Source organism: Lactuca saligna, chromosome 3 (assembly GCF_052625555.1).
Source record: "Lactuca saligna cultivar CGN05327 chromosome 3, ASM5262555v1, whole genome shotgun sequence".
Lineage (NCBI taxonomy): Eukaryota > Viridiplantae > Streptophyta > Magnoliopsida > Asterales > Asteraceae > Lactuca > Lactuca saligna.
In genome coordinates, this window is record NC_136419.1 from 66,010,812 (window position 1) to 66,022,347 (window position 11,536).

Sequence of the window (11,536 nt, forward strand, 5' to 3'; positions counted from 1 at the left end):
ATGCTCTCTGTCCTAGCTATGATTGCTCTAGTTCCAACGGTAAGGGTTGGCTTTCTCCTGGCATTCCTATGGTGTTATCGTTCCTATGATTGCCCTAATATGGATCCAAATGTCCGAGCGGGCTCTCCGATTTGTTTCTGATAGGGTAGGGTTCGCTAACGATCTTTCTAGGGTCTTTTTCTTCGTCCGATCCTTTTTCGGGATCTTCCTCATGAACCCTCTTTTGGTTTTTCCTTACTTCATTTGCTTGGTTGTTATAGTGGAGTGACTACATCTACTTTTGTTGTTCGTGCGAGAATGGGAGTGTCAAAGAATCTATGAGGTTAAGAAAAGTATTTCTATTGAAATTTTTATGATAATCCTTACCGGGTCCTCCTATAATCACGTAGTGTATACAGATTATCTATAACTGAGATCTAATAGACCTTCGAATAAGTGATCCTACTCTAAAACCACAACCAAACAAGGAACAAAAAATAGAGTGAAAACCACATATTCTAAGTCTATAAGATCTCAACTATATATAATCTTAATGTATACACTCAGTAATTATAGACCTACCTGTAAGGGTCTTTTAGTTTTCACATAAGTTAGTTATAGTGCCTAAAATCTTCCTATAGTATAATTATATGTTTGATTCTCAAGCTTCTTCGTATACTTAGTTGATAAGTTTTTAGACTTATGGTTATTTGTATAGTATCATAAAATACTCCTATAGTATTTTAAATTTTATGTTTGGTTCCAGTATTCCTTTGTATATAAACTTTGTAAGTTTTAGACTTGTTGCAGCACCACTATGACTCCCAAACACGTGTTGGTCAAATCTTAAATAAATATAGTTGATCATGATTTATTTATCCCAGACATGATTACATATCTGTCTAGATTTGACTGTAGTGTCCAACATCTAAATACTTTTTGTTTTGTTCTTCTCGTGATACTTTTTATAGTATATATATATTAGGCATGTCTATATACTTTTATGAAAATAGTAATATATTTTAAAAGTACAATTTTTGGTCAGAGTTTTTTATCCTAATGTGTTTATAGTTGTATATCTTTTATTGGTTGATATACTTAGTTCACTCTAAACACTGCTCTGATACCAATCCGTCACACCCCCAAAACGGAATAGCAGAAACGTTCGGGGGTGGAGGACGTCATGTACAGTATCACAACACATGTTTAATAGTAACCAAATTAACAAAAATCATTGCGTTTATAACATAGTATTTACATTGTATTCGAAACATTACATTGCTTAACGTTAAAACTATAGCAAAAGATAAGATGTGACACTACTATGCTCTGTCTTTGTAACTCCTGTGAGAGAACCTGTCTACTAACTTTCCTGAGAATACAAGTGGTTTGAAAAAGTGTCAACATTAAAGTTGGTGAGTTCATAAGCATTTTTGTTATAGAAAGTATATTCTCTGTTCTTTGAAAATCTTAATGTTTTCCTACAGAAAATCCAATATTTTCTTTGTAAATAAGTTATAGACATAGTACTTTCAGACCAGAAATTATTAGTTTCCTATGTTTATAATTTGTGATTCGAGGTTTAGATTCATGTAATTGGTATGTCTCATAAATAAGTGTTGAATCTTTTGTAAATATGTTCCTAGTTGCACCCGCTCTACTGTAAAGCATTGTTTTCGATAAGTAATCGTATTTCTTTTCAGAAAGTTGAGTTGCAAACTGTGTACTTGTAAAATACTGATGTTGATCCTGGAAAATCCTATATTTTCCATAGAAACCGAGTTGTAGTCTTAAATGTTCCAAGACCGAAAGGTACAAATATAAATGACATACTTAATTTGATGATACCTAGTTTTATTCATAAATAGAAGTAGCTGAAAATGTGTTTGCTCTATAAATTAGAAGCGATGTTAATAACCTTTTAGACTCTTTAAAAAGTATATTACTACGTAAATGAGTCATTGTTTTCTCCATGTGAGTTCTTATAACCATATTGTAACCTATGATGGCATGATCGCGACGTTCTTCATGCATCGGAATGTTAACGACATTTGTCACCCCAGGCCTACCGGCCTAACTGTAGCTAACTGTTAAGGTACGGGGCTGTCAGTCCCGTATAGATCTATATACAAATATCTCTCTATCGCTACAAGAGAGTCTGGTTATAAGTCAAGACTTGGTTGGTGCTTAGATAAATATGTGAAGGCGTCTCACAAACTGCTTCAACGAGTTTACGAGTAATAAAGCGAAAAACCTTTCAATAAATAACATGTAACTTTGTAAAAATAATCCGTTTGTCCCATAAACTATACATATTATAGTTTATAAGTTTTTTTTCTATGTTGTAACCTGATCTTAGTAAAATAGCTTCCTTTGTTCCATAAACTATACACATTATAGTTTATAAGTTTGTAAAATAGTTTATTTGTTCCTTTGATGTAAACCGTTGCGACTTAAGGTATTTTGTATTTTAACAATAACGATGTTTGGCGTATTTAGTAATTTCACATTCAAATGCATGTTAACGGTAAGAAAATATAATAAGCACTTTATATTTTTAAACAGAAGATTGCTTGTGTTTTACTTGTATCCCTCCCCCTCCTCCCCTAAAACAATTTAAAAATCGTGAAAACGTAGGGGTATGAACTCACCTCGAATGTGTGTGCTCAGTTGAGTCGCGAAGTGTTAACGATGATCCTCGGATAGAATACGTAAAGGTAGTCGTATCCTAATATTATTTATAAAAGATATCGTATTTAAATTAATAAGATATTAATTTAAATAATAAATTAAGTAATGTTTAAATAATCATTTAAATGTTAGACAAAACTTTAATTATGTAATGAATACTTACAAAAGCCTTAGGAATTAATCAGGATAGTTCTAGGCGTTTTCAGTGTGAAAGTGGGTCCAAAAGGAGAGTTTTCGATTCTGACGAAATCAATCTTTGGTCCGGAAGGGTTTTCGGTTAGGAGGGATTTCGTTCTAGTGGTTCTCGGTCAGGAGGGATTTCGGTCAGCTTGAAGATTTGAAGATTGTTATTGGTGTTCTTGGTGAAAATTATGAAGATTTGAAGGATTTTGCTTGAAGTTTTGAAGATTCTTGGTTGATACTTGAGAGAAAAATGAATGTGTTTTCGGTTGGAAAAGTGAGAAATGACTAACATTTTCGAGTTAATCATATATATCGAGAGGGTTCTCGGTCGTAAGGGAGTTTCGGCCGGAAAGGGTTTTCGGTTGGAATCGGATTTCGGCCAAGCGAGTGTTCTCGGTGGGGTTTTCGATCTGAAGAGTAGGACCTTTCGCATGTTCTCGGTTCGTAATTTGGTCCTAAAATTGTGTTATTAGTCCAAGTGTTTATATCCCAAACATTAAAATACTTATAGAAAAACATCATTTATATATTTTAAATCATATTTAACCCTTATAATCTTAACAAAATAAACAAAACTCGAATTTTATTAAAAATGTTTGACTTTTATTGACTTGAAAAATAATGGGTTGTTATCGTCCACCCCTAAGGGTTTAAAGTGAAAAGCACCATGAACAAAGTGTTACACAAAAGCTTCAAGATTTTGCCACTTTTGGTCCCTTAGCATTTGCCAAATGTGACACCTCAAGTTTTTGCCACATTAATTTGTGTAGTTGGCGCTTTTGGTCCCCCCCCCCCCCCCCCCTTCTTCAATATTCTATAAAACACTTCTTTCTTCAAAACATCATACACACATAAAATAGAAACAACAGATAAGCAAAAAAAACCAAAGAAAACTATCACACTTAGGAATAATAAACTTTAGTGATTTCTGCTTTCTATCACAGTTCTTTATGGAGTTTGAGGCTTTTGGTCGCTACACTTCATTTTGATCCTTTTATCTCCTCTAAATTAAGTTTAACACTTTGTCATTTTTGGTCCCTCTTTAACTTTTTCAAAGTTTTGTCACAAAAGTTTCAACACTTTGCAACTTTTGGTTCCTTCTCAACTTTTTACCATAATAGTTTGTGATGTTAGCACTTTTGGTCCTCTATATGGATATTCTCTACTGTCTTTGAGCAACCGCCCGTTTTGGACCCTAACTAATAGTTACAATATAACCACAATACTTTAACCAATTACCAATTTTGGTTCCTTACTGCTTTACTTTAAGCAACTGCCATTTTTGGTCCCTAACTAATAGTTACAATTGTATTCACTCCATATTCACCAAATATCGACATTAAATCAGATAAAAAATTAACCCCTGGTGAAACCATGAATACACACTAGTTTATATAAATTGGAAGAACCCAACTTCATTTTTTGTTTGTACCTAATTTGAGAACCCACAAATCTTTGATCCACGACTTTACAATTAGATCATGTTTATGAAATTAATCATACATTCATCATTTTTACACCACATTTCCATAATATCTAGCTAATAATCCAACATGTCTAAAGATGAAATATTTCCATTATATGTTTTCTTATCGTTAATAATAGAAAACATTTACTTTAAACAACAAATATATTTCAATAATCTTCTCCATCATTTAAATTACATGGAACCCAATTCAAATACATAAGATCATACATTCATAATTCGTGGGATAATCTAATGAAATCTTATTATATGCTGAAGAAATTCGACCCCCGGCCTTTGAGACCGCCTAATATTTCGCTTGAACTTACTTTACAACTTGTGGAAGTGAAAATAAATATAAATTTTTTTGGTGTATTTTATTCGCTTAATAGAGAAGATCATCTTGTCAAACATCAATATACGACTTTGCCATTTTTCTCCATAAAGTCATATTCCCCCTAACACCAATATGACTTTACAACTTTCCCTTGAAAATCTATATGCTTCCTTGCACCGATATAACTTTACTATTTTCCTACATAAAGTTGTACACTCCCTCGTACTTGTACGCATTACTGTATTCATTTGTGATGAAACACTCCTAATATGAGATAGTTTGAGATAGTCGATAAACATCATTTAAATAGTTTAGGAAACTATGTAAATAAATTTTTTGCGGAAAAATATACCAAAACATCCAAATCTTTTAACAAACAAAAGTAAGTTTTCAAAAGGATTTATAAAGGCATAACACTTAATATAATATACTAGATATGACAACAAGGTATTGGAATATTTTGATAGCCAAGAGTCATTATAAAATGATACTGATAATGACATACAATCCTATACAATTTATAGAAAGTTACTACTAGTTGACTATTTATTAGTATATTTTGATTATTAATAAATATTACCAATACTTATAAATTGGAAAAACATTATTTTATAAAAATAATATTTTACCAGCATATTAAAAATTATTGTTTATAAGAAATAATAATAATAGAGAACAAACTAATCATAATTCATATGATATGAATTTATAAGTTATATACCACTGTTATTCACTTTTAGTAACTGTATACACATCTAACTAACTAATTTGTAAGGTTGAGTGCGTAACACTCTTGGTTCATTTATCCTTACCAAATATGTAAATAGTATGTGTGTAAGAGTTACTTGTTTGACTTTTTTCTCATTCCATACCCTCTTACATAGATATACTTGCACACTACCTTAAGGTATGGTGCTTGACATATGTGAAGTAAGATATAAAGAAGTGCTTGATGCTAAAACACTAGTTTTTCTGCTTCTTTTCTCTCATAATATTGGCTGCCAATTTCGAGTTTTTGGAGCTCATTTCTCCCTCTCTTATTCTTGCATTTGGTGCTAGAATAAAGGCTCTTAGTTGGTTCTCTTTTGAAGTTATATTTGATATATACTTTTAAGGATTAAGAACAACTAATACATAAGTGAAGACTAGCATCTTTTGTGATATTTCATTGTTTGGTGGATATATTATATAGAGTTTCTTCTTTAGAGTTTTATGTCATCATCATCATCAACTTTCTAATTATCAAAAGGAATCAAAGTTTTCAAAGATCGTAAACATCTTCTTTTTTATGGTTGTTTTAATTTTTTTAAGCCTTGGAAAATGATCATTAGTGGGAAAATGGTTTTAATTTGTTCAAATCTAAAATTGCTTTGTTGCTAATCATGTCTTTTTTTACATTATAATTAGACTATTTTAGAATAAAACCAAAAAGGTATAACAGTTTCAAACATTATAATTTGTCTTAAAAAATATCAAAGCTTACTCTTTAATATCTAAAAGGCTTTATTAAAGCATTTCAAAATAGTTTATTGGGCTTGAAGCATCTCCAACTCCATCTCTTAACCAGTATTACTTAGAACATCTCCAACTCTACTTTTAAGCAACTACATTTTACCCTCTATAAATAAGAAATAAATAGTGACGGTCTATATTTGGAGTGTTACTATTCATTCCCTTAAATAAATAGTGACGGTCTATATTTGGAGTGTTACTATTCATTCCCTTTATAGTGTGTAACTTTCTTATTGTTACATTTGATTCCTCTACTTTGGTATGTATATATGTATTTTGTTTATTTAACTTTAATTTTGTTTTTATGTGATTTGAAATATTTAATTAAATTGTTATATTTTCAAATATATTTAAAATTTTAATATTTTTATAAAACATAAAATCGACATATGACAATATTTCAGAAAAATTCAAATTGGCACACACATATTTCACAAAAATTCACATTGACATTCACAAATACAATCGATGAAGATATTCAATTTCAACAAATTCTTGCTCAGTATAAATGCATAAAAATAAAGAAACTCATTTCCTTCTATTCTATGAAATTGATCATTTGTGGAAAAGATATTCCAACATATGAATATTTAGTATTTATTTAAATGTATGTGCAATATTTCTTTAAACATATTGTAATATTTCTTCAAATATAAGTATAATATTTCTATAAACGGATGTGTGCATTTTTTTAATATACAATAAACAAAATTATTTATTTAATAAAATATTTGTTTTATTAATATGACAATTAACTTGAATTATTTTCCTACAAACATTATATTTTGGTTATATTTATTCAATAATATATATTGTAATGGTGTCGTAACAAAAAGATGCTGGACAATTTTATAAAACCTTATAATTAGAAGGGTATTTATAAAAATATAAAAAGCTTGCTGAAAGAGATTATTTTTGGAATATTTTTTGTATATAAAATAGATTCAAATAAAATGAGGTTGAAGATTAATCATTCTATACTATATTTTATTTTAGAATGTAAAAATAAAGTGTAAATACATATGCTCTTATCTCCATTATATAATTGGTCGATCCTAATTAACTTAATTACAGTTTGATCGGTAACTTATTCCAAAAGTTAAGGCCCATTAGAGTTAGTTGACGGATGTAAATTTAATCAAATACACTCTTTTAAGCGGCATCAAAAGAATGAAAGATCATAACTTCATTCAGAATCAGTTTTAGCCCAATTAAAACATATGATTATAATAGCTTGATCGAATAAAAAGTAGATCCATTTATATGTATAAATACATATATTATGCATTTAATTTAATGTGTACTATTTTGCTAGGATAAAATGGTGATCGCAGTGCTTTTTCCCGAATTGAATAACTAACAGACAACCAATAGATCTAAATTAATATGTTACTGATAAAAGGTTACTTATCAAGTCTCAATCATGGCAAGGCTTACAAAATTTATTTTCGTGATCTGAACACTTTGAGATTATCTTCTCATGACTATGTGTAAAGAGTTTAGGTCAAGGTTATCCACCATTTTATTCTGGTAAAACTTTATAATGTGTAGACCCAAAACAAAATGTCAGGGTAACACACCGGAAAGCTACACTACGTTGAAAAAAAGTTTTAAAAATTTTCAACTACATCTAAAATTTTGAAAAAAAGTTTTAAAAATTTTCAACTACATCTAAAATTTTGAAGGATAGCACGAACTACCATGTGCTCCCACTAAGGTCCACCACTGACTTAATACAAATCCATCAATCATCATAGCTTTCAACTGCTCCCATGTTTTTTACTAGCTCCTCGCTAACTTGGTGTTCGGTAATAAAAATCTTTCTTCTTGCAAGCAAAAAAGAAAAAAAAAAGTATATTCGGTTTCTAAATGGCGTGTTAGGCTTTACTTTTCTGTTTTGATGTTAATATGAAATATGAATTCACTTGGCCATGCAAAGTAATAAGTAAATATAAATAGTCAATCAACCAAAGTCAAAAAAAAAAAAAAAAAAATCGAAATAACCTCTTAGTATGTCCTTCAGACAATTTTTATAATGATTTTTATGTGTTAGGTGTAATATATTGTGTAGCATAACATTTTCATAATGACCTATTAGGTCTCGGGGATTAATTATGTGTACAATATATGATGGAGTTGCCACATGTCCATAACTTGATCATGAACCAATTAATTATGTCTGGTTCTAAGTAATTATCAATTAAACACACATATAGGAGGACATACATGAGGCATTAACGGTTCTTCCCTTTCATATTCTAAATCTTCTCTGTATGCGTAGTTTCATACATTAAAATCGATCAGCAAATATAATCTACTTCTTAATTCACTCCTCAACTTCAAGGAAAGACGAAAACACCCGATACGCTGGGCTGGAAGTCATTTGGTATCAAAATCGATCACTAAAACACCATTATACGGAAACTGAAATGATCATAATGTGGCATCATCATCTTCAACATCATTGAAGTTATCATTGATCCCTTCAAGTATTTGTTCTTCAATTTAAGGTTCTTCATGTTTATGCACAAAATTGAACTTAAATTAAGCCTTATTATCAACACTTTCAGCAACAATGACAATATGTTTATGTTTCAACTATCGTTAACATAGATAACATAGCCATCTTCGTTGGATACCAATAACAGATGCAATACCACACTAGAATTCAGAGGGTGTTTGGATAAGCTTGAAAAAAAGAAAATTTTTAAACTTATTACTCATTCCACACCGGTATAAGTTAAAATGAGTGTTTGGATAGACTGTTTTTTTAAATAATTTATAGCGGTGTGGAACTCAAAATAAATCATTTTTTATAAGTTACTAACCCATAACTTATCAAAACTCCTTATAACTTATTGATGTCTAACATCTCTAGGAAGTCTTTTTTTGATCATTTTGCCAAACATGTACTAAAAATGGTTTATCATCAACTTATAATGTTTTGACATCAGATAAGTTAATCCAAACATTTTTTAAAAACTCTGATTTTATATAACTATAACCGCTACAAGTTAAAATGTTAAAAAATTAAAAACTTCTGTTAATAAGTACAGCCAAACACCCACCCTCTAGTTATTGTTTCGGTCCGAGTTGACTCTTTTTATGCATTGGATTTGATCGACGCTATATTAATATCAAGCAGCAACGTGGACACATTTGCAGCCATTTGATGACAACTTGCTAGTAAAGTATCAGAAGAGATAATGTATAAAAGCCACATCCTTTATTTCACACATCATAATTCATATCCATTATATTTACGTATATATGCAAAAACTAAATTAGATCATGCTAGTTTTGAGCCGTTAGATCTATTTTGAACAGTGTCAACCATGAATCAGTTTGACCATGTTCAAGTTGTTGGCTGTGACAGAAGTATATGAAGTGATAAAATCACATTTTTTAAATACTTATCATCATAAAACCGACCTAGCTTGTTTTATTTTTTAATATCAAAATACAAAAAATAATGTTAGATCGATGGATTTTATATGCATGTATCATATGTGAGCGGATGGAAATAGTGTAATTGATAAGAGCATGGGCATGGGCATCGATATGGAGACGTGGGCTTTCCATTTTCTACGAGATTTTCTCTTCCCCAATAAAATATTCTTTAAATAATAAAAACATATATTTAACCTTTAACAAGTTAGACATCATGCATCATAGCTTGTACGTTTACTTGATGTACAAATTTAAATCCATACAAAACGATAGGGAAGAACTTCCAATTCAATTCTATTTTGTATACAATTAGATGATATATAAAACAATGTTGAAGGGTCCACCTTCAATCCATAACCCTTAGAAGTTTATTCATATTTTAGTCAATCATTCATTTTAACTTATTACGCCATTAAAGCCAACCCCCACCTTCTCTCTACATTATATCAAATTTCAGAATCTGAGCTCTGAGGACTTTGCATGCAACCAGAGTATGGAACCAACTTTGCCTGTTCTCCCAAGAATCGATCGTCTCGATCGACTGGTAATCTATTCATTTCTTTTGATTCATATTCTGTTTATTGAACTTGGCTTCACACACATCCAACTCTTTTCTCAGTTACAGAAGTTAGAGGAAAAACATAGCAAATCAACAAGATTTGGATCTACTACAACCAACAATGGCAGTCATGATGATGATGACGATGATGATGATTATGATCATGGAGACAACCATAAAGAGAAGCTCGAGGAGCAGACGAATTGCAAAACATTATTGTCTGCCCTTGACGATGTTCATCACAAAGGCACTCTTATTGATCGACTTTCCATGCTCGAGAATCGTGTGCTAAAGGTTTTACCTCACTTGGATTTGACCATTTATGTAGAGGAATTAATAGTGTTGTAATGATTTGTGCTAGATTTGATTTTGTTTGTTTGTTTTGAAAATGGTATGATTCAAGAATTTGATGAAATCGTTCATTTCGCAGTTGATTTTAGATATGGAAGAGAGGAGCACATCAAGATCGAGCTCGTCGACTGCTTATGCCACAAGGGTAGAGCTTCTTTCATATATGAGCAATTATTCTTCCATTTCCTTTTTAGCTATTTTATTATTATATATATTTGAATTGTTAGATATAAGATACAAACTCATGTTATACCATTAGTAAATGTAACCAAGCTAAAATTACCATCTCCAGTTGACCAATTTTATCTTTTTTTTAATATACTTACATAGTTATATTCACATTATGACATGATTTTACAGGAAGAAAATGAGTTCCCACTTAATAATTGTGCTAAAAAAACAATCGGCGAAGGAAAGAGGAAGGTAAACTTAAAATGGATGAGGTGGTTTTCTGTGAGATGCTAGTTTCCGTTCTCCCAGTTTATGCTTTTATCACTTCATTAGAAACATTATGATATGTTTAACTAATCGATAGAAGAACACACAAATACTTATATAGTTAATAATTACATTTGTGTAATATATAAAACAATGTTAAGTTAATTAGCCATCATTAGTTAAAACAATGTTTATGTAGACTTTTCTCTTTTAAAAATAAGAACATATTATCTTTTGATGTATTACACGTTCTGGGTACTATTTCAACATGATAACATCTAATTATCGAAGATATCATGCAAGTTATCAACTTGATTTTTTACCTAGTATATACCACAATCACCAAGATTCCAACCAAGCAAAAACTCAAGCATAAGAATGATATGCACTAAAATGATATCTCATTTACCAATTAATATATAATCTACTAGACTATAGTTGTGTTACACAATCTACTTTTTATTTCTAATATCACAATTTGAGAGAGTATGGGGTTGGGCTTGAAGTGAAAATATCTCAATGAGGTAAATACGATATTGCTTATTTATTTTTCATCGTAAAGACAAATATA

General features: G+C 30.5%; 1 protein-coding gene across 1 annotated transcript; it reads left to right on the forward strand.

Moving 5' to 3' along the window:
• Positions 1-10,004: 10,004 nt before the first annotated feature.
• LOC145033737 (uncharacterized) lies at positions 10,005-11,205 on the forward strand. Its single transcript, XM_078982291.1, has 4 exons — positions 10,005-10,161; positions 10,237-10,470; positions 10,607-10,672; positions 10,888-11,205. Exons 1-4 carry the CDS (start codon positions 10,111-10,113, stop codon positions 10,990-10,992), a joined length of 456 nt encoding a protein of 151 aa, XP_078838417.1. The 5' UTR covers positions 10,005-10,110; the 3' UTR covers positions 10,993-11,205.
• Positions 11,206-11,536: the final 331 nt, after the last annotated feature.